General features: G+C 47.8%; 1 protein-coding gene across 1 annotated transcript; it reads right to left on the reverse strand.

Moving 5' to 3' along the window:
- Positions 1-994: 994 nt before the first annotated feature.
- On the reverse strand, positions 995-22831 carry nedd9 (neural precursor cell expressed, developmentally down-regulated 9). Its single transcript, XM_076139512.1, has 7 exons — positions 22601-22831; positions 12676-13104; positions 5540-5638; positions 4797-4934; positions 2590-3771; positions 2360-2449; positions 995-1971 (listed from the first exon to the last, which is right to left on the reverse strand). The coding sequence occupies exons 1-7, from the start codon at positions 22610-22612 to the stop codon at positions 1420-1422; spliced, it is 2502 nt and encodes an 833-aa protein (XP_075995627.1). The 5' UTR covers positions 22613-22831; the 3' UTR covers positions 995-1419.
- Positions 22832-24013: the final 1182 nt, after the last annotated feature.

Consider the following 24013-nt stretch of genomic DNA (forward strand, 5'->3'; position numbering starts at 1 on the left):
AACTTGGCTTAAATGGAAACTCTTTATAAAAGTCATTCCATTGCGAATTCCTGTCTTTCTCATCACCCGGGAGATCACAGAGTGGAATGTTGTGGATAATAAAAACAGTTAGATTGTGTGTAAGTGCCAGCCTGCGTGAGCTCAAAGGATTTTTAATGAGATTTTCTGATTGGGAGCTGAAAGGGGGCGGATGTCTCGCTGTGGTCATGGGCAACTCTTCCTCATGCAGTCCCATCTATCTATAGAGCAGCTTCTCCACAGGGAGACGCTATATTTCACTCAGATTATAATGAAAGAGGAGCAGGTGAAGACGAGGAAGGAGAAGGAGGAGGAGGAGGAGGCTGTGTTAGTTGTGTAGAGCAGACAGTTGGCAGTACACACCCAGGCCTTAGTGAACTTTCCCATGAGCCTCCTGCAGAAGACACCCTGTTGTTGTTTATGTCCCAGCCTTTCACTCCACTTTCAACCAGAGAATTCCTGCTGAGATCAGTGATTGCTCCTCTTGTGCCATATCTAATGCTTCAATGGCAAAGAGGAGAGTTATTTGGCATGAGCAACTTATTCAGAACCTCTTTCCTGCTCGGCATGAGATCCATTTAGCTCCATTTTTAGCTGACCCACCCCCCCTCCTCTGTCCAGGTCGTAAGGTACAACTAATTAAGCAGAAACGGCTTGAAATCTTTCTCGTAAGGGTTGTTAAGAATAAGATTAAGTGAGACTTCATCCAGACAGAAAATATTATGCATGGAGAATCAATTGTTAGATAATTCACTTGGGCACACAGTAATGTTGTCAGTTAATGGCTTTGGCCTACAAAAAACTAACTTCAGCAAACTAAATTCATCAACATCTGCATCTTTCTATTTAATTGTCCGAATTACATTACGTATGATGATGTCGCAGCCATTCAAATTTTGTTATAGTACATTATATTATTGCTTTTTCTGTACTTTAACCAATCTGTTATGTCATAAGAAATGAAAAGACACAGTCCTATGGTTAAGAACAATGCTTTACTTTATCTGCAGAGAGATCCACAGACGCTGACAAACGACTTACACAGAGATCTACTGTCACAGCCAACAGTAGGACGCATCAACAAAAATCCCATATGCAACAATGAAAAAAAGGACATCTCATAAGGTGCTTCATAATATGCAACGGGAATGTTATGAAAAATGTCCAAAATATCCTACAGAGACACCAATACTGCATCTATATATTCATACTGTAATATAAAACATTCTACACAAAAATATATACAGAACGGAAAGAAGAACTATATACAACATCCAAAAACACTCTTAAAGATGGAGAACAATATATATAAAGTACGTATTTATACTAATTCATGTACATGTGGTGACGGTGGTGAGATGTACGGGACGCAGAGGGGGGACGGACGGACGTGTGCGGCAATCACAAAGAGGACATTTGCAGCAATTGTTCTTTGAATTGCTGTGCGTGGTGCGAGAGGTCAGTGACTCTGTCCACCATCTCCTGGATGGCGGCCGTGTTGGGGTAGTTCAGGGCGGCTGTCTTGGTCGCGGCTACCACAGTTTTTAGCAAATCGCACAGCACGTTACTGGAGTTCATCACCCTGTTGGCCACCTCTGGAGTGGTGGCTTGCCGTGACAAAGTGTCCCCGATGAAGACCAGTTTATGTGCGCTGAGGATGACGAATTTGCTGTGCGCCACGAAGATGCGGGGAGGCTGCCCGGCGCCCACGCAGCTGAAGAACGCGTCCACGGCGCTGAGGAGCGTGACAAAGTGTTGCTCGCACTGCTCGGAGTAGAAGGTGAGCAGCTGGCGGTCCCGTGCGGAGACGGGTGTGGACGGGGACAGGGCGGAAGAGGAGGAGTCCGTGGGGGAGCCGGAGGTTCTTGGCGAGTTCTCGTGTGAGATCCACTGCGTGATGTCATTCTCCACCGGTTTGATCACTTCCTGCTCCAGCTTCTTGAACTGATTGATCTGTGAGGGGAAACAAGGATTTCTGTCATTTCTCACCCACGCTTCTTAACCCGATAAGATGGACCGTATCTGTCTGATTTTACAGAGAGCTGCATGTGATACCAGGCTGTGTAAGAACGCATTTAAATTCTACTCTTTGCTGCAGAACAGATCTAATGGGACATTCACTGCCAGCTACTGTATATGAGTGAAAAGGTTATAATCTCTAAATTCCTTTATCCGCCATGTGCGTTGCCATCTGGCTGCTGGGTTTCTGTCTGGCTTTCTAAAAGGTCAGCAGCTGTGCGAGCGTGGTATGAATATATGAATATTTATAAATGCTGGAGAGAATAGAGAAGCGGCAAACATGGCAGATCCATCATCGTTGTAGAAGTGTCCAGGGCCTCACCTGCTCTTGGCCGAGCTGAACCTGACTCTGCTTGATGATATTTTCTTTCTCCAAAAGCTCCTTCTGCTGACGTTCAAAGTCTTCTTTGCCCTGCGGAGGAAGATGAGTATGTGTGAAACAGCACGCAAATACACCCACACACAGTACATGTGTGGTTTAAAGTCATGCAAGTATAGTCAACTAACGCAGCATTACAAAGGATAAAATTAGGATAGATTGTTCTCTCTTACCTGAAGATGAACGTAATCGTAGTCCTCCATCCAGCTTTTCACACACTTCTCACTGTTGTTCATGTTGACTTTGTCCTGGCTGGACGGCACGGGGAAGGGTTTGGTGTGACCTCCGTAGTTGTCGTTCTCAGAGGAGGGGGACGTGAGAGGGTGCATCATGCTCTCTTCAGGGGTGCTCCCTATAGAGTAAGACCCGTCCATGGGCGTCCGTCTGAAGAGCAGCTCAGCGTTGCAGCCCACCGTGGAGGCCAGCTGCTTGGCGTCGTCGGGGACAGTCCTGGAGACCATCACGAAGCGGTCCAGGTCGTCGCTCTTGCCGTGGTGCTTGCTGGCAGCTGAAGACGCCAGGGCGTTAAGAGCCCAGCTGCAGTTCTCCAGGGTTTGGTAGATCTGCAGCAGGATCTGTTGAGAGTCCTCCAGACGTCCCAGCTGCCTTTTCAGCTTACTGTGCAGGCTGGGGTCTGACAGAGCCGTGGCGTTCGCCGCAGCCCCTCTGCCGAACACGATGAAGTCCCCCAAGGCAGCCCGGACCCTGTCCATCACTGTGCGGACATCATTAGCGTGGCGCTCCATGAAGGGAAAAGTCCTCCAGTGGGGAGAAGCCGACATTGAGTGCAGCGCCCCGGCTGAGGCATCTACCGCTTGCTGCAGGCGGTACAGCCTCTGGAGAGCGGCGTCCACGTCCAGAGCGAGGCGGCCCTCTGAGCCGGAGCCCGTGGAGGAGGACGAGGTGGACATGCTGCTGCGCGTGCTGCCAGTGCTGGAGAACGACAGGCGGTTTACGCCGTCTGTCACGTCCGCTATTGCGCGCACGTCCTGGGCGGGCATGTCGTACACACCCTTGCTCCCGTCTCTGTCGGCGGGCGCGGTTCTGTGCTGGGGCGGCTGCATGCCCCGGGGGATGTCGTATATGTCCCTTTGAGACCCTGCGCCTGAATGGAGGGTGGGTGGCGGGACATCATAAATGCCTTCATTGTCATTGGTTACAGGCTGTTGGTGATGGGCGGTGGGCTCTGTGCTGGGGGGGAAGTCGTAGTGGGACTGGGGGCTCTTAGTGGCCTTGGTGAAGACCGGTGGAGGTACGTCATAGATGCCCTCCTGTTTGTGTTTGAGGGGCTGAGGGAAGTCGTAGTTTCCCTCCTGGAGGGCAGGGTTGGTCCTGCAGGGAGGCACTGAGTAGACCTGGGGAGGAGGACAACACATTTAAGTGATACAGACCACAATAGAAAAACACTCGGTTACAAACAATGGCAACCGTCTTAGTGTTTGACTGTTGTTGCACTCACACTTATACATATAAATGCAAGATTTTTCACCTGACAGTCTGAACTTGTATCTCCAATTTTGGTGAGTTTGGTTTGAGATAATGGCTATTATGGAATGAAAATTGTAGATAATAAGTTTTCACTCAAGACATATTTATGTTTTGGGTCAGCTGGAGGACTGAACGCTCCACCACAACACAGGGAATCCTCTTCTGCACTCTGCATCAAATTGAAATACTAAAATGTTTGATAGTAGACCAGTGTTACAGTTACAGATTGAGGAAGTGGGGCTGCTGTCTGGCTGCGTGTAGATTCTATATTTGTTAACCTGAGAGCCTGACTCTTTTCCGCTACAGCAAGTTCAGAATCAAACTGTATGTTTCCCACGTAGACGGCGGCGGGGAGCAGAGTGAGTAAATAAAAGGATGATGCGTAAGTGATTTTGAAACGCACTCCGTTACAGCTAGACAGCCCTGTCCCAAACTGTAATTAGGACCGACGCAAATAACAGGTCCTGGCATATTTCGGGTTATTACAAACAAACTGATGGCTCTGAGCCTGGTTGGGTCTGGAAGTCTGCTGAAATCTTAGAGGGTCTGGAAAGTGAAAGAGTTATGTCCTTGACAGGGTTTTTTTTTTCTCCTCCCCCATGCTGGAGAGTTCACAGGCTGGGAGCTATATTCAAGCAGCTTTGGTTGAACGCTACTGGCAGGCAAAGCATTCATTTAGCACAACCTCAAGAATGTCATAAATTTGATCATTGGACGTATGACTCATTTATTACAGCCAATTAAGAGAAATACTAGGAGCTGTATCAATAAACATAAAACGCAATTTTCCGGCCTAAAGCGGCTACCGCTTCCTTAATGTGACTTCTTTGGGTTGAAATAGACGGAGTGGCCTTTTCATTGAGCCCTACGGGTTGTTGAAGTGGTCTCTTACCCCTTGTGAGGAGGGAGGGATGTCGTAAACCCCTTGCGTCCTGAGGTCCATTTGAGGCGGGGGTACGTCGTAGACTCCTTGGCACCGGGCGCCGGCGTGCTGTCCAGAGAACATCTGACCGGGAGGGACGTCGTACACCTGAAACGTGGAGGAAAGATAAACACCAAATAAGGGCGCAGACCTTTACACGGCGGTTTGGTGTTGAGTCATTATTCCTAAACCTCTGCTGGTGCTCTGTGGAAATGATTCCGACCGTTTTTCCAGTTATAGCTACACACAGCAATGCGGGGAGCAGCTTTTCACGGTTCGGTCGTAAAGGAGAAAAGGGACGTTTGATGTTTAACGTTTGTGCCGAGCTAATTGTTAAATCTGGATCAAAGGAACTCATCCTCTTGATACTTCAAGTTGGAGTTACATAAGGAAATATGCTGAAATGTAACTATATATGCTGCTAAATCTGCTAAATCTTAATCATTTTAGAGAAGACGGCTTTCTCAAGGCAGCTTTCTGTGAAAATGGCGTCACATATACAGTATAGAGACTGTTGGTTGTGCCTAAATAGTTTCTTTTTGCTTAATATGACTATGTTGACTTTGGACTGGAGCAAGAAGTGAAGATAAACATTTCAGATCTAATAGTTCCCCTTCATTTTGACTTTGTTTATGACTACAAATGAGTCCATCTATTGAATGTCCATTTGTTAAATAGTTGAGAATGTGAATATGTAAGAATATGACCCTTACCCCCTGTGATCTGCTGGGGGGGACATCGTAGAGGTCCTGTTGGTTGTGCTGACCCGGGCTGTAGGTGTAGGACTGTCCCACTCTGGTTGGGGTCACCACCTGTGCACAGCAAACACACACACACACACACACACACAATAAGGGCATCTGTTTAGAAACAACACAACAAGCACATACACAGCTGAGGACAAATGCTCTGCACTGCAAATTGCAAACACACTCCTCCCTGCTGAAACTTCTGATTCTTATACATCTGTGTTGCCTCTTGAATGTTTTGCCTGTTTCCTGGTCCTCAAGTGACCCAGCAACAGTAAGTGATTACAGTTGATCCAGATATGTTCTGACAACAGAGTGGGGCTGACGTCCTCTGTGGTCTGTTCCAGACTGTTTGTGAACGACACAGTCAGTTGCATAATAAACACAAAGCCGGGTTGGGTATCCTCGCAAACGTCTGATACCAACTCTAACAATCAACAGTTTCACACTCAAACAAGATCCCCTTTTTGTATTTTCACAGATGACAGCTTGAGCTCAAAGCCACTGACCTCACCGATGAGATAAACTACATAGATAGTTACAATAGCTACAGAATAACACAAGATATCTGATACACTGTAATATTGGAGTCTGAGGCGGGCTTGACCTCTGAGTTTGAGCCAAGGCCACAGCAGAAGCAAAGACAATATCTGCTGAGCTGCAAACTAAGATTCCTCATTTGAGCGAGAAAAAGAGCAAAAACTAAAATGGGGCTGCCAGGAGTGAAGATATTTAAATCCACATATTTCATCTTGTGCAGCTTTCATCTGAATGGAAGGAATTTGAAGAGGGCTTACGGGACAGAATGAGACTTTTGTAATTTGGTATTTTTCTCACTGCTCAGCAACCAAAACCAAACCTGTGATTTTACATAATACCGTTTCTAATCTGTTTTCTTTTGTCACTTTTCCCCCCGCCTTCTTCTCCGTACGTGCTAATCAGCCCCTCCGCACCTCCTAATCCCAGTCTCCCTGCCTTGCTGTCCCCTCCCCCCCTTCCTTAAGCGCCGTTGCAGACCTCCTTGCTGTGTCAGACAGACAGAGGAATGATGGGAATGTCCTTCGCTGAACCCAGTATCCTTCTCGCCCTGCCCCCCACGCACCACTATCGCCACACTGGAACAAGCAGGGTTCATTAACAGGGCTTGAAAATGGGAACCATACGCACGGCTTCCTGGCAGAGAGGGGAGAATCTCTAGGGAGGGTTAAGACTTTAGTCCAAGTATCCACTCTTAAATCGCTCTACAGCCAAGTTAATATCCTTATACCATCTCTCGTTCATCGGAGTGTGAGCAGTAGGAGCCTTAACCCCAAAATAAGACTCGAGGCCAACGCCGGATGAGACTAATGTTCCTGGAGGGACCGGTTTGTAAAGGAGATTTATGAAAAAAGGTACCAGACATAACAGAGGGGAAAGTGAGAGGATCGGAAAATGAGAGTACGTCGCCTAGTATGGGAAGGAATGCCATTCATCTGAGCGGAGTTACCGAAGCACGTCTGAGTAACAGTAGTCCATATGGTTCTCATAAGTCCAATCTGAACAGCCCCTCGGTGATTTAAGGTGTTCATTGTTGGCATTCCTGTCCGTACATACATCATCCCAACGGGGCCCGTGGGGTCAGCGCTGAAACACACACTGCCCGGCTTTAAATGCGTCACGCGGAATCTGAAATAAACCAGTGGAGGAATAAATAGCCTCGTTCCGTTTGGCTCTTCTCACGCACAGACGCTCGCACACCTCTGGCGGCGTAGGAAAGAGCCAGAGAGCTTTGTGTAACTGACGAGAAGGCAACCCCCGAATAAAAGCACTTACAGATACGGATATTCAAAACTACTCTTACTACTATTTGTTATTCCTGAAAGGCCCAATAATGATTTGATCAAATTGTTACATGATGTCGCGATGAGTTACTGAGACTGCCCCCTGCTGGAGTTTCAGAGGGCTGCAACTAGATTGTGTCAGTGTCTGCTCCACACAAAGCTCTACTTTATGAGAAACTCTCCTTCAAATGTACTAATTTATAACAGTTAAGACAATTAAAACACACTCTATAATAGATTTTTGTGATAAGTGTGTAAATCTCTGAAGCTGAAATTAAACATAAATCAGGCGAAAAAAGATATAAATATTGAATGATTCATAGACAAAAAAGGTCAGATTTTCATCAAATATCAGGTTGTAGATGATTATAAACACTGATATGCTGTAGGCAGGCATCTCCAGTCTGAGCTCTCCCATGCAGATGACAGTGAAGGATCTGTTCAGAGCCTCCTCGTCCTTTTTCCACAGGTACATGTCATTGGTTTTCAGTAGTACTCTTCCCTTCAGTGTTCCTCTCAGCTGCTGCCAGATGCACACTGCTCATTTATTTCTCATCCCCGCCCTCTGTTTACCCAGCGGGCTGTTGCTCTGAGGCAGCGCGGCGCTCCAATAATTGCTGGCGGGTAAATATTTACCCCGCCCGATGAGGTTGGCGGTGGCAACCCTCTTTTTTTTACAGAGGGAGCAGCCGGGCGATGACATCACTGTGATGTCCGTGGGGCCCGGCTGAGCAAACATTTGTTCCCACTCAGGTGATAGGCTCTTAGGATTCCTTCATGGCGGAGGTCGGAGAGAAGCCGGTGACTAAAGAGGGATCAGGTTGAAACTAGTGTCCCGAGGAGACGAATAGATGCCTTGTTAACACTCCTCGCACGTTATGGCGAGTGACTCATGTCTCTTTCAGCAACGCCGTGTTAACTTAGCAACCTGGCAGGGTTCGGATTTTGGCAGGTAATACGTTTCATCTTTACTTTAGCGATATTTGAGCAGTGCCGTCACAGTGTCAACAACTACCTCACACAGACCCTGCCCTCCTATACCGGCTTCTACGTGTAGGAAACGTCTGAGCGCTGTGTGGGTGTGTGTGTGCAGGCAGCTGTGGGGGTGATGAGGGCAGAGAGGAAATCATCATTTCACACCTTTTCATTTCACAAGAAGCCATTTCCTCCATGAACGACACACGACACACATCAACAACCCTGACGAGGCCTAAAGGTCAGCTCACAAAAAGACGGTGACAAAGACACTGCTGAGCTCTGATGAACTGTCCGTCCATCTGCCCGTCCCGTCATTCATCCGCCTCATCTCCTTTTAATCCCCCCGATCAATCGACACAATGGAAGCTGAGCGATGAAGTGGTGAGGACAGAGGATTGCAGGGACGCTGTGGCGTTGGTGGCCCCGTGTGCTCGCCCGCGTTAGACGAAAGTGCCATTATGTCTCCGTCTGTAAATGTAGGTTGTGTTTCTGCTCTGTAATAACCTGCACGTCTCCCCTTTGCTGAATCACAGTCAAGTGAGCTGCAGCTTTTGGGGCCATTTTCCTCTGTGAGGCTGCAGCGTTCCTCAGAGCTGCTTGATAATCGTTCTTTCCACCACTCGGAGCGTCACCAGCCTATTAATGTGGCGATCTAATTAATGCAGGTAATTAAGTCTTGAATCCTGTGAGGCCTTTGCACAGTCTCAATAACATCCAAGCGGCTAAACCCAAACAGAAAGCCAGCTTAATGAGGAGCGTTAAAAGAGAACACACCAATTTTAGCACTAATACAGAGCGGCTTTCATCCTCCCCTGATCAAAGCAGCTCCTTAATCCTGGCGACAGCACAGTTTTAATGCTATTATCGGCAAAGCGTTGATGTTAGCGATGTGTCTGGCAATCATATTTGACTTTCGAAGAAAAATCACGGGACAGACGGCGGAATTGTGCGATTGGAGGACGAGTTGGAGGATGAGAGATGAGAAGTGGAACAACAGTAACGATCCTAATGCGGAAACTTTCAGCAAAGCCTCTGTGTTACTTCACCGCAACTTCCAAGGGGATAAATTAGCCCCCGAGTATGCAAACTACAGAGCGGATCGCTACCGGTGCAAAAGATTTACGACCTTGGCCACGCGCTCGTTCAAATCTCACGAGTCGGCGATTCGTCAGAGCTGCGACAATGGCTGGGAGACGAGCGTCTGAGGGAGTCGTCTCGCTCCGGGGAAGGAATAAGTCACTTATCGGGCCCTGGGATCGTTCTGTACGTGATTAGACGGAGAAAGTATGGCTAAGCAAAACAAACAGGCCATTCCTCAGAGAGATAACCTGGTTACTTCGGCAAGAGGAACCTTATCAAGGTGGACAACACACCCCTGGAGTAGTCCTGCACGTAAAAAGGCTTATCAGTAGTTGTGTGGGAGTTCATTGGTGCGCCTGTGATCCCGCTGCATCTTTATGGCACCAATCAAGGACCGGCTTGTATGTATGGCGTAGCCGCGGAGGAAATGCCCATAGAAGGAGCAGAGCTATGAGCCAGGAAGTGAGGAATGTAAAGGCTGTCTGGGAGGAGGAGATAAGACGCTTTGGCAGAGGCCTTTGAACTTTGAACCCAACCCATCTTTGAAACGCCGTGACCTCACTGCCTGACTCAGAGGGGGAAGCACAGAGTAGCCGAGGGAACGGGTGAGGGGAACAGACACACCTTTCATTGCTGCGAAGAAAGAGGAAATCAAGAGCAGACTCACATGAGAACGGCGGGACGATAAAGGAGCAACAAGGCTTCTCCCAGCCTCCTGTGTGAGGAGAGTCTTTGTGTGGCCCCCCAGAGCTCCAGGCCTCAGCCCCCCACACTACTGTCCCGGGCTCGGGGAGGCGCGGAGAGGGCAGCTGAGCTGGAACCTCCCAGGAGAGTCACACGGGGACGAGGCCGCAGCATCAAACCAAAACAGCCAGAGGAGGCAGAGAACTCCAAAACCTCAGTGTGTCTTTATATACCAAAGCCCCACACCACATGAAGAGAACCAGAACAAGTCGTCAAACTGGATTTGCACCGTGGCGCTGGCGTGCAAACCCAAAGCACGGAATTCTGGAGGGTACATACAGGCGGCCATTTTCTACAGGAGGGGGAGATGAAGGATTTGGAGCAATACCAGAGGAGATTATCGAAACGGGAAGCCTGCATCAGTCTCCGTAATCCATAATGATTTGGGAAGCAAGTGTGTGTGTGTGTGTGTGTGTGTGTGTCTGTTGTCTGGAGCAATGTGCACTTGACAACAACAAAATGGGTGTTTTCCACAGACGGTATTGTGCATGAGTCAGTGCTCACAGCCTGTCATCAGCTCAGCTCCAACAAAGGCAAACAGTAGTAACAACAGAGCTTTTTCTGTGTTTTTTAAAAGGCAGAAAGGTCAGGGTTTGGGTTTCACGTCAACAAAAATTACGGCCGCAAACGATACGGCGTCAACAATACTTTGGGCTGGATGTAAACACTGAAGTTGTTTCTCTGGGGGGGTTTTCTTCGCTGCAGTTTATTGGTGTTTGGCTTGAACAGGAGCGTCTGTGGCCGCAGAGGCTAATGGAGCTTCTGGCCAAAAGTCAAGCGAAACTGGGGGAGGAGGGGGGGGGAAACAACCGAGCCTTGTGTGGAATTGTGGAGGACACTGACACGTGCACGGATACACATATTTACATCACACACACACATGAAAATCCCACTATTTAATAGTTTGGGAACGGCTGCTGAAAATTGCAGCACTTTGATAACCACAGATTGGAAAGGAAAGTTAAATGTCCAAGAGTTAATTTAATCTCTCCAAAGGCATGATTACAGCCTGCTAGACTCAGCCTCACTTTCATTAGAAACACATTTGAATTTCCATCTTATCACCAGAGCCTTTCTTTAATTCCATTCGCCCCGTTAAGCCTGGTGGGCTACGGGGGGGAAACGGAGAGGTGTTGTGTTGTTTGATGTGCCTGTACATGTGTATTCATCATCCATGTGTGTGTGTATGCGGCAGGTTGGCAGCCCCCCCAGCCCCTGGCTCTTATCGGACTTATCTCAAACGCTCCTGTGCAGTGAATCACACAAAGTGGCCTAAGCTCCTGGCGCCTGCTGCTATTTACACACCAAAATGCACACCTTAGTGTATTTCCATGGCTAAAGCCGAGCGATTCCAAAGAAGAAACACACCCCGAAGGTAAAAAAAAAAGAAGACGCCTCATCTGGGATATAATTACTATCTGTCTCCTGCAGGGATGATCTGGCATGAGGTGCTAGAACTAGTTAAGCGGTTGAATGAGCGTGAAGCGATTATTTTCCCCCAGCAGAGACAAAGACTTCCACATGTCCAAACCTCTTCTCTGCATGCGTATCATGTATGTGCAGCTTATCTGATATGAGACTCAGGTGCGACTCTGAGCCTCGGGACATGCTGGTTGAGGCACCATCAACAAATACACACGACGGACCCACTTGCTTAGATCATTGTGTACATATCCATATGTACTTGTGTGAATCTTTCAGCCAAAGTGCTTTCAGGCAGCTGGGCTCCACCGACAAAAACCCCTAAAACAGCTTAGTGCTGTTTGCTTTTCCATGAGTTCTTTCCTCTGTTCGGTGCCCTTCTGCGGCCGGACTGGCTCCACTACACACAACTCGCCAACACGCGCTGCAGAGCCAAATGGAAGCCCGGCACAAAACACTACCCTGCTCTGTGGCCAGCGGCCGGCGGGGCCAGGCACAGACACGCCCTGTCCTCAGCTCCCATCACGCACCCACAATGCCTTCAGTCGCTGTTTTTCTGTGTATTTGTGTTTGTGCGATTGTGCGCACGAACACAAATAGTGGCGGACCGGGGCAGGATAGCCTGTCCTGTCCAAACACCCGTGTGCAGGCCACGCCCACGAGAGCAGATGTCCTCCCTGATCCCTAGAAAGTTGGATCAGGCGGTTCATGATGAGGCCAGTTTCAATTCTCTTTCTCTCTTTGTGGCATTTCTTCTTTTTGCCTTCATCCCTCATGACCGACTGCTTGCTGTCCAATTACTTTAGAACATGTTGGTATTTATGTACGTGTATCCGGTTGCATAACAAACTGCACTACATCAGCATTGTACCCTTATTTGTATTCATTGTAGTTGCCGTGTTTTTTATTCTCAGTCGGGTTTATAGTAATTTACTCTTATCTTGTGTTTATTACAGTCATCAACTTTATTGTTCCATCTGTGAAATACGCTGCCTCAGTATAAATCTTTGTCTGTAAAGAACTCTCTGTGTCAGCCCCTCCTCCTCCTCCTCTTACCTTGCTGGGTGTGTTCTCAGCAGCCAGGGTGCTCCTTGGTGGGACTTGGTAGACTTCCTGTCCTGGAGGAACCTGGTAGATGCTCTGCTGGGTCTGCTGCTGCGGGCTCTGGAGCGACGGCGGCACCTGGTAGATCCCCTGAGCCGAGCCGGCCTTCTGCTGGTAGGCCGAGCTCTGGGCTGGAGACTGGCCGCTGGCGGCGGCCGGGGAGGGACACGGGGACGGTGACGGGGACTCGAACATCGGCCCGATTAGCAGCTTTAGGCGGTTGCCCGGAGCGATGCCTTGGCGGCCGTGCAGGGAGCAGAGCCACCAGCCCTCCAGGCCGCCCGTGTTCTGCTCGATGACGGTCAGGATGTCCCCTTTCCGGAAAGCCAGCTCCTCGGGAGACTCCGGCACATTGTCATACAACGCTTTAGCCATCAGGTTCTACGGAAAGGAAAGTTAAGTTGAATTAATTTAAACTGCACATCCTTCATTTAAGCCACTTCTACAAAACCTGACAACCCGGGCTTTCCCACCATTCCCTTTTAAATCACTTTCCGGATGCTTTTCAAATGACCATGCATAATGGCATTAACCCCCCCAGGTCCACGCCAGATGTCTTTCAACCAGATTTGAACTTGATGGGATTTTCTCAGCTCGGGGGCACAGCTTTCCAAATGGACGTTGACGATTTAGGGATAATGACTCAAAACCCACAGATCCTGAGATAGGAAAGCCCTACAGTGTCCAGCAGAGGCACTTACTGCTAATTGCCTCATTAAATGCATCAATGTGTTCCTTTCTCCAGCTCTTATTTGTCCGAGGAGGGACTGAGAGCGAGCATGAAGGCTCTTTTTCAAATGTGTTATATTCACACTTACATCATCGGCCAAGTCAACTCCAGTTTTAAGTGTCAGGCTAAATAGCAAATTACAGCAGCTCCATATTAACAAGCTGAATTCCCCTACACACCTACATTATTCTCTATTCTCTTGTAAATACAGTACATGATGTGCAACACGCCTATTGTTTGCACGCAGCATATGCTTCTGCTTCGTCACAATGCCAGAGAAACTTCTTGTAAACCAGAGGAACATCAGGATTGAGGCTGGGATGCACTGAGGTGGTCCACAGGACTTTCAATCTGCTTTCTATCATCGTGCAGCACAGTGTGAGCCACAGTTAGATCAAAAAGAATTCATATCAGATTTAAAAAAAAAGCTGGTTAGAGGAAAGAATTGGATTTGTGTGGATCAGATTATCATAAAGGTGTAAACAAGAAGTAGAGCTCAAGTGTTTCAATCATCTCCACGCTGACTAATCCCTCCTTCCCTCCCTCCTTCTCCATTCTTTTTTGGTTCATGTTATCAGCGTCACGCTCTGCAGTGGCTCGCTGTGGGAATCAGGAAGCCCACTTTTGTGGCTGCTCCTGGGTTGAGAGGCTTTTGTGAACCTTGGTGGCCTTCCTCTTTCCTACTCGGTGGTTCAGGCAGTTCCCATGTGAAACTCTCTGCTCGCTCTCAACATCGTTATCTCTCACTGTGGGTCTGGCCTCCCTGGCTATTGTCTAAATACACTGCTAGGGCCATTAGCCAGCAACACCCGCTGCACAATTATACCCCCACCCATCGCCCCCACTACTCATGGACTGACCCCTGAGGTCACCGTCACCCAATGGAAGACGACCTGTACGACCGCTTATGCCAATAATGTCATTACTGCTGCTTCAGTTATAATTTGACTATATGAGGAAATCAGGGACGAGGAGATTCAAGTGTTTGTCTACAACTTCCTGTGTGCAGAGACGCTTTGCTGTGTGTTGCACTCCTTTGTGTTTCATACTCGGAGGAGAAATTAAAGCAGCACACAGACACAGGCACAGCAAGAATCATACTTCTGTCCATTCCTTTGTCTGCACTGATTACAGTGATCATCTGCCAAAACAACAAGAATGCCACCATTGCCAACCACAGTTACTCACAATCCCAAAGCAGTGCATGAACAAACACAAAGACGTACTGACAAACACCTTTATGTTTGAGCAGCTACGGCAAATTTAGCAAGAGACAAAAGCCCGAAACAACAACAACGACTCACTGAAACGTCCTCATAAATGTTCTTTCAACAAACAAAGCAAACAGTTTTAATGTGAGAACTCTCAGCGATCATTGACATGAAAGAGGAGGGGAATACAGTTGTGATGTCATCGTTTTGATTATTCAAATGATTAGTAATGCCTTGCTACGGGGCTCAAACTCAATTCAAATGCTTATTAAACTGTACGCAAACTACTATCCACCCAGCAGCTGGACTTTGGCAGGAAGTCTGACATCAGTTTGAGCGAATCGGTGGAAAAACGCTGCGACAAAAACACACACACCATCCCATTTTATCTGTTGCGGTGAGTCCCGGCACCGCAGAGATCCCAAAAGGGAACCGTTTGACACATTTTCACACACTTAAACCTCCTCCTCGCTGCGGTTTGGGTTTTTATTGAGGCTCAGCTTGTGGGTTAGTAAACATACAGACAATTTAAAAAAGGAAATAACGAATGGTGTTTAATACCTGGAGTAGGCAACGCGCACAGTTTCACAGATGGGATTTCAAGTTTAACCGGCTGTAAAATCTGTAACGACCACATGAGAATCATATTGAACAAAACAGGTTGTTGCCGGTAATTGATTACAGATATTCTGTAGTCGGATCCTTTTGAAGTGATGCGAGTGGGAAGAATTAGCTCCCCTCGGCTTGTTTTTGTTTGCTTCTGTACGCCGCGCCACTGTAATTGTAGCAGGTGAAACTGACTATTAACGCGGGCGTCAGATCTCTGGCGTAAACACTGGTTAAGTCATAACACGGTGACTCCATCACTTGCCATTGATCCTCCTGTAAACACATGTGTTTGCCATTTGTCAGTGGGCAGAGAGGGAGGGAGGGAGGAAGGGCCCCCATGTGCTTCACCCACAGATGAGCGCCCGCTTCCAGGAAGTTTTCTGTTATTCTGTTATAAGAGGCGTCCCACCGCAAGCCAGTGGAAATATGACGCGTTTCTTATCATGAATTATTCCAGAGTCCCACGAAACAAATTTATGTCGCCATGACTTGCAAAATCCGAAGCTCTACAGACTTTCTGGCCTAATTGCAGAAAACGAGGCCAGAATCCATCCGATTGATGTTTTCCATGTGAAATGAGGTATAAAGCTAAAGGGGTCTCCCAGGTCTCGTCGTGCCCTTGGTAACATCTGGCTTTGGGGGGGGGGAAGGAAGCTCCCAGGGTCCTCATGTGTTTTCGCCATTAGTAAGCGTGGAATCGTGCGAAGCCGAGCCGTCCGAGTTCACACCTGGAGCGGCGTATATGCACAGGAAGGCGAAAGGAGGGCGAGCCAGCTGTGTGGCCCCTCTTACCCACAACCCCTCTGTGACTCACACACCTCTACATCTACGAGGCATTTTCCACACCGGTGTCTGGTCTGAGCACAAATAGTCGTCCTTCTCATTTGTCTGGGGAGCCTGCGCTGACCTTTCACAAAATATAAAAAAAGGCCCTTACGTAACTCAACCGCGTGCTGAAAGAGCCCCACCTTGGCTTTCAGTAAGAGCTCTCTGGGTGGTTCTGAGTCTTTCTTTGGAGTTACACATCAATCTAGCAATAATGAAGGTGGCTTTGGGCTAAACAACCTCACAAATACAACTGGAATTCCGCTGCTGCTCCGGCCAGAGACACACCACCACACCGCAAAGCATAGATCTGGGTCCCTATGGCAACGGGAGCTCGGGTCCTGATGTTTTCGGCCCAAACACGCACCGCCCGTCCGCCTCCTCCTCCTCCTCCTCCCTTGTCCCAAAAAAGTGCTAGGCTCCAACTGTGAGAACATCATTCTGTTGCTATAATTCTCCGAGCGGTGCCTCAGCAGCCGGCTGCTGTAAAGAATTAGGGCCATACCACTGTAACGCATGCCCTGGGGTGGTTCGTAGAATGGGTGAACCAGCACACTCATTTGGCCTCATTTCACATTGGTAAATATAGAAAATAATTATAGTAATGACGATAATGAGGACCTGATGACTTTTACAAGCCATTCCTCTGCTGCGGGTGAGAGGCAGTTCAAATAAATGAGCCGTGTGAGGGGTTCTGGGTAGGATGGGCTCATGGGAAGCGGCTCATGGCTCAGAGTACATGGTAATTTCTTCATTTGGACAGTTTTCAGGAGGGCTGACCCATTGATTACAGCCTTTCAATGTGCTCTGCCACTGGCCCTGCATTAACATAATTACACAGCAGGCACCGGGTACAATTTCTACTCCTCGATTTCCTTCCCTTCGTATTATATTGTGCCAAATGACGATGCCACCGCCCGCTGCACTGTTTCCACTTTTAACAAGCATAAATCATCTTCGTCGGGTTCCAGCCAAGCGTCCTCTCATGCACGCAAGTAAAATCAATACCTCCAACCCAGTGACAGAGGCAGGGAGAGAGTGTTGGATAACTGGGATCAATGAGCAGCTTATTGGAGTGCAGTGGACAGCAGCTATTGACTGCTTGTGTCACATTGAGTCACGGTGCCACAGAGTCACTCAACCGCAAACTTTCACTGTGACAAAAACACCCAAAATACAGCGGATCCAGACCGTCCCGACTGGTACAAACACCTCCATTCATCAAGGCCAAGTGCTGTATAAAAGACTATTGTATGCCTAATGTAAATATGACACCCACCAGCCTTCCTCCTTCCCTGGTTTAGCATTCACAACATGTGCGCCATGTGAAGAAATCTCTGCTTCCTGTCACGGCACAAACAGAAACAACAATGGCAACTGTGCCTTCCACAGGATGTGAGGTGCCATGTTGTGTCTGGCTGCAGCGCGTGACGGAGCAAAAGTCGGAAAGTCTGATATCTATCAAGCTGAGACAATAATGCCTGTGTTCAAATTCGGGTAAACGTACTTAAGTTTTAAGCAGAAAGACACTTGTCAATTGTTAACAGTTAATTTTAGTGTGTGGTTAAAGATATTCTAGTGACGGCAGTAAAATCATGATGAAATACTGCAAAGTTTAGGCGGGAACACAAATGCAACATCCGATGACGGCTGTGGATGAAACCGCAGGAAGTGATTTGAGTAATGTGTAGAAAATGATTAGTCTGCTCCAGTTCGTCCACATCCTCTGTCCATCAGTCACGTACGCTCTTCGTCTTGCTGTCTCTTTAAATACCTGCTAGGTAACCTGGCGTGACGCCCTCCCCTCTTTCCGTTCCCACTCCTTAGCCTTGGGGGCACTTCCTGTCTCCTGCACAACCACCGAGACGATCCTGCTAGAACTCGACCTTGGCCTTCTCGTATCACATCTTGGGATCTGCTGGCTACGATCTATAAATAGTTGTGAAAAGCCACACTGGATATTGTGTGTATCAAATTGTGTGAGGTGGAATGGTAACGCTGTCTCCGCTGGTCTGTGGGTTATTCCAGGATGCGGCGGGGAGCGTTAGCGATAAGCGAGTGCGTCCATCAAGATGTCCAGAGGACCCATGTGGGCGAGAATCCACACTACTTAAGTGTCTCCGAATACGGCGAGGAATCCCTGCCAGCTCCAACGGCGGCTTTGTTCGGTAGCTGACACCAGTCTGACTACCAGGGTCAATAAATTATCACTAAAGAGAAGGAAGAAAACATGGTCGGGGGCCAAGGAGGGTGCGGCTTAGGTTGAAGAGCGGGGTGGATTAGTGCCAGGCTGGGTGTCGATGCCAAGACAGGGTACTGGAGTGCATCGCTGTTGCCCCTGGAGACATGAGCTAAGCCCCCAGGAGGGGCATCGGCCAAGATGTGAAATATGTTTCATGGTATCTCTGCAGGGCCACATTGAATGAGCTTACATATGGGAATACCCAATGAGATGTAGATTTGTGGCTATGTCCTCCTGATTTCACGCTACACAAAGATCTCACAGCCCCGAGCCCCCAAGTCTGGCCTGCCATCTTCCCCCTCTAACACACCCAGACGAGCTGCGATAAAGAGACAATGATTTGTTTCTATATGAAGAAGAGATTCAGCCTTTATACTTTCTGCATTTTCAGACTCATTTTGCTGTTCAGCTGTTTCCTTTTTAGCAATAAATGTCAGCTGTTGTTGCCAGTCCCTCTGAAATCTCTTTCTTCTTCTTCTGTGACAGGAGCTTTGCACCAGGGTTGAACAATCTCAGATGAGGACCAGATTACAGCCTCTCCACCAACACCAACAGTTTCTCCATTAGACCATCACTGTTCCTAAGAAGGACCGGAAGCACTAAAGCCTGAAGGTAAGACTGGCGTTAAACTATCGGTTCCGATCGTTTCCCCCTGCAGCAGTGAGTGATGCATCTATTAGTTTACAATGTCCTCAAAGCCAAACAACACAAACATAATCGCCCACAGTCCTCAAAACACACTCACACACAGGTTTAAAATAAGTTTCAGTGGCTGTGTTCCCAGCTGTCCGGGCTCCTCTTATCTCTCCACAGGGTCAAACCAAGCTGACGGGGGGCGGGAGGGGGGGGGCAGCACTGCTGCCTCTTGAGAGATGTCCCTGTAGAAATGGTTTGCATTCTTCGGCGGCAAGGAGGGGGGTGGAGGGAGGGGAGATTATTTCCACCCAAAAAGGTCAAACATGGAAATAATTACGTGCATTGTCGCTCTCGTTGGTCAGGCCTTTATTGTTTTTGTCTGAAATGAGGAAACAATGCCGCCCCGTCTCCCCGCTGACCGTTTTCAAATGGTAATGCCTGGCCCGCGGTGCGAGGGCGCAGCGGGGGGGTGAAGAGGGGGGGGGGGGGGCTGCTATTCATTCACCGTGGGGGGAGAAGCTCTTCACGCTCACTGAAAATCTTGCACTCAAGCAAACTCGACTCGGGGGGGCAAAGGGACAGGAAACTGTGAAATCAACCGGTGCGAGATAAAACTTTTTAATAAGCCTTTTTTTGAATAATGACACGTCTGTACTGAAATGAGTCGAGTAGAAGATCTGAAATGACACAGATATCTGAGAAAAGGTCGCACGGAAATTTCACCACTTAAGAGTGTGGGTGTGTGTGTAGACTTATTAGAGCCGTGTGTGTCTGGTGGCTCAAGTTTGTCTCTGAATCAACTCTGTTCCTCTTTTGGGAGGATACAAACGTCGCTGCACTGTTTCATGGCGCCACAGCTGCAGAGCCAGAGACGCAGAGAGAAAAGACGTAACTCCCCCCCCCCGCTGCCCCGCTGCCCTCATTACCGATGTAAAGAGGCACCTTGAAACAATCATGTGCATCTCCTGAACAACCTTCCCATGCACGCTTTGGCTGGAATGTTCTCGTTCTCACGCCGAGCTCCTCGACCTCCCGGCTCCCCATCCCCCATACATCCAACTCTGTTTGCCCTCGCGTTCCCCCCACAACTTCCTATCCCTTTCATTTTCTGGCCCTTTCAGCATCAGAGATCCTCCTCCTCCCCCTCAGAACAATGTCTGCCTCGCTCTCCTCCAGCTCCCTCGCTTTGGACCAGCGCCTGGAACCTGAGCCCATAAAAAAGGGAAAAAGGGAACACCGAGGAAAATGTGTGTGTGCGCACGGCCACACGCGCACGCAAAACACACATTGGCCAGATTTTGGGTTGGCCTAATCACTTTTCACTGTGGTTGTGCAGCTATTTCTGCAACAGTTACGTAAGCTACTGAAGAATGAGTTAAAAAGTTGGTGGAAGTCTGAGTGAGCAGTGTGTGTGTGTGTGTGTGTGTGTACGTAGGCTCCCTCCGTCACCCTCGGGGGCCTCACTGTGGCTGTAAGAGATCTGTCTGTGTACGGGCTCATCAGGGGATTAGACGCATTAGCTGACCTATAGAAGACAAACCTTTCTTTCACACCTACACACCTGTTGGAAACCATCTCTGATGTTGGACGGGGGGGGAGGGGCTTCTGGCCAGACTCGCAGCCTCCTCTGCCCACCGCAGTTGGTGGCATCTTACCAAACACTGGTAAACTTCTCTTGAGACATAACCACTCTACGAGGAAAGGCTGTAAATAATTCATCCGAGCTAAGACGAAGAGCAAACGCAGAGAGCTGATAGGGGGCATAAAACCTTTGTTAATATTTAACAGAATTAAACAGTGACAAGGCAGCAGGCTTGAATCCAAGAGCAGCTGACCGGCAGGAAACTCGATAAACGCGGGTTATGCTGACGTTAAACGGCAATGCCAGAGGTCGCGGCCTCCTCGGCTGCTTGACCTCTTGTGTGTCTCTGTTTAGTCCACCTGCCTTTGCTCTTGTAATTTTACACACTACAAACAAACTCTTTAGGACAGTGGACAGACGAAGGCGACCTGTTTTGATTAAGAGACATGCCGCGATCACGTTGACCTGGTCAAAGTCATTTCCTTGTCTCAAAGTCAAAGTCTTGCTGTGTTCACTGGCCGGAAGCCCAAATCCGTCACCACAACCCTTGTCCCTGTTCCCGGCTCTCTGCTCTGTGAACCGTGTACGTAACCGGACAATGAGTCAGTGAGGACCATGACGCAAATACACAGCGTACACACCCACTGATCACAGAGCTCCCAGACACAGTCCAGGCCCAGTAGAGGCACCGGTGGGGGGAGTGTGAAGAACACGCTGAAACACACACATCCAACCTCAGCTGTGCCAGTCTGCATTAACGGCACACACACCCTTTAAACCAGAACCTGTGCCAAACCTCACACTTTAGAAAGACAGCCGGGTGTAAAGCTGCAGTCGCTGCCTTCTGAACCATGAATCACCAGAACACTCCATTCACGTTTGCATGAGAAAGCTCAGTGTTTGCTGTCCTGATGCAAGTCATGTCCAAGGCAGACAACATTAGACTGCCCTGCGCTCCATGAATAGTGTTAAAAGCTCAGAGGCATCCAGGAAGCTGGAGTGCAGACAGTTTGGCGTTATTATCAGATAAAGCTCACACTTTGGCCCAGAGAATGAACTGAAATACAGGGCCACTACTCAACATCCGGATATGTTGTTGTATATGACGTTTGGCAATCATTTCCACTTAGTTTCAGTATAATAAACTATATATTATTATTATTAACACCTTACTTGGCTGAGAAAATACTACAATGTATTCAATTTGATGAAAAACAAACAACTGGATACACATTTTTGCCTACAAACACACAGATCTACATAATTACAATGCAATAGAACTGATCCGCAGTCTCCTTCAGCTTTCATGTTGCAGACACCAAATCAGAACTGAGCCTCACACCACAAAATGAAGCTTTTAGAGCAAAACAAAGCACCGGATTGGCTGCTGAAGGGTCAGAAAGAGAGAGATGGGACTCTCCCACACTCTCTTCTTTTTTTAAAGCAAAAGTGCCAGATTGAACTCGGCTGAATGTCTCATTTGGGTGCCAGCTGAAGATGAAAACAGCAGCCACACAAAGCTGAAGCCTCACAGTCTGATGGTGAAGAAGCAGTGACGGGCAGTAATGAGTCTTAATGCAATAATGTAGCAGTAATAATGTCTTTTAGAGCTTCTACCTGCCTATTTGACTGACATCATGGGTTCGAGTCTCTATATACACGCAGTAATGTCGGTCACGGCTAGTTTGGGATTATTGTTATGGAAAACAGGCTCTTTTTGTTTAAAGGGAAGGGGGGCATTGGTGCAGTTTACTTTTCATCCTATTTCCGCCCTTGGGTTGATAGAGATGACACATAAAGATTGCAGACTTCTGTTGTGACACATACACACACACACACACAACCACACAGGACAGCATCCTCCGCTTCATCACACACCAACTTTAACGCATTCAATCAATCGGTAAACATCATCAGACACATTTCACCGATTATTCGATTTACGATTATTCTCTTATAACAGATCTGATTACATTTCCCAGTCGCGTTCACTACTGGAATAACAACAGAGAGAGAGAAAGTGCCGGTGCCATTCCACTTACTTTATACTTCATTTTCCAGTCTTCTCAGCGACTCCAGTAAAGTGTGAAATATCCGAAATACCGGCACAATAATCAGAAGGAAACAACCGAAGAAGTGAGCTGGGGGTGCTTTCCGCGCCGTTAACCAGCCATCCAGCTCGATCACAAGCCGAGAAACGCGCAGAACAGACGGGCGAATCCGGACTCCTTCTGCTGCTCGGCCCCAGATTGCGATTCACCACATTGACGGTCCAGCACGCGCATTTGCATACGCGCCTCTCATTGGTGAACGGGAAAGCTCAGTCTCCGCCCCCTCTTTCCCCGCCCCCTGCTGCAAGGCTGACGTCATTTTCCCAATAATCATACGTATTTAATCATCTGTAGTCACTTGCGTCACCATTACGGTTTAGATTTAGAGGGAATATCTTCATATGTGGTATTTCTGTCCTCTGTCTTCTTCTGTCCTTTTTTTTGAAGACATGCCAGGAAGTCTTTGTGGTATTGAAGTTTGTTTTTCTCAGAAACAGAGTGCTAAAGGAAGTGTGATTATGCAGCACCTTCTTCTTGCAAAGGAGAGTTTCCGATGGCTTGAGGGTTCAATTACAATACCCAGCTGAGCAAGAGACTACCTGAATGCAGTACAGCTCATACATGACCAAACCTGACACCCCGTCTGTCTTTAAACCATAGATACAACTGAAAAAGGGGACTTTATGTTAACCTACTAGTCACTAAATCTGCTTTTTAGGTATGCTGCCGGTTGATTATAGAATCCGTAAACGCAACCTACTTTTCAAGAGATGTGGTCAATATGGATCAGAGAGAGAGAGAGAGAGAGAGAGAGAGAGAGAGAGAGAGAGAGAGAGAGAGAGAGAAGCCAAAAGTAAAAGTATGCATTGTAAAAAATGTCCCTTACAGATTTTTGAATTATCAATAAGTTAACAATAAGTAACAAACATTTTCATATTGTAATCTATTACAAATGCTAGAAAAATATTTCAACTGCAGCAACGTGCCCCATTTGTTTCACGTGTAGACTCTAGCTGTAAAAATGTGTGTAAGGTTTCATAACGCTCTGATATGTACTGTTGTCAAGTCAAGTATGAAGCTGTGGAAAATATTTCATTCCTCAGTAAAAATGCCACAAAAATGCCATAGTACGTTAGAATCTACTGTATAGTGTTACTTTCCAAGCTGCGTATTCAAAACAGGGCAATTTTTTCCAAAATGCAGAAGTTCAGTAATAATTGCAGCATCTACTGTATATCCCCATCCACACACATTAGAGAAACCCGCTGGTTTTAAAGTACGACCTGTCAGTACGGTTAAACTTGTACATTCCCACTTAATTGATTCAGCCACATCAGTTTATATTGGAGCATTTTCTCCCTCGGCACAGCAAAATACTGTATAAATAAAAATAATTATACGGAG

This window comes from Genypterus blacodes, unplaced genomic scaffold (genome assembly GCF_046128005.1).
Source record: "Genypterus blacodes isolate CSIRO-AG114 ecotype Tasmania unplaced genomic scaffold, CSIRO-AGI_Gbla_v1 ptg000438l_1, whole genome shotgun sequence".
Classification (NCBI taxonomy): Eukaryota; Metazoa; Chordata; class Actinopteri; order Ophidiiformes; family Ophidiidae; genus Genypterus; species Genypterus blacodes.

Excerpts from the sequence above, each read along its gene's own strand:
- nedd9 (XM_076139512.1), bottom strand. Across the intron at positions 5,639-12,675 it reads CTGAGAACACACCCAGCAAG|GTGGTGACCCCAACCAGAGT; the intron begins GTAAGAGGAGGA and ends TGCTGTGCACAG. Across the intron at positions 2,450-2,589 it reads ACGATTACGTTCATCTTCAG|GGCAAAGAAGACTTTGAACG; the intron begins GTAAGAGAGAAC and ends CTTCCTCCGCAG.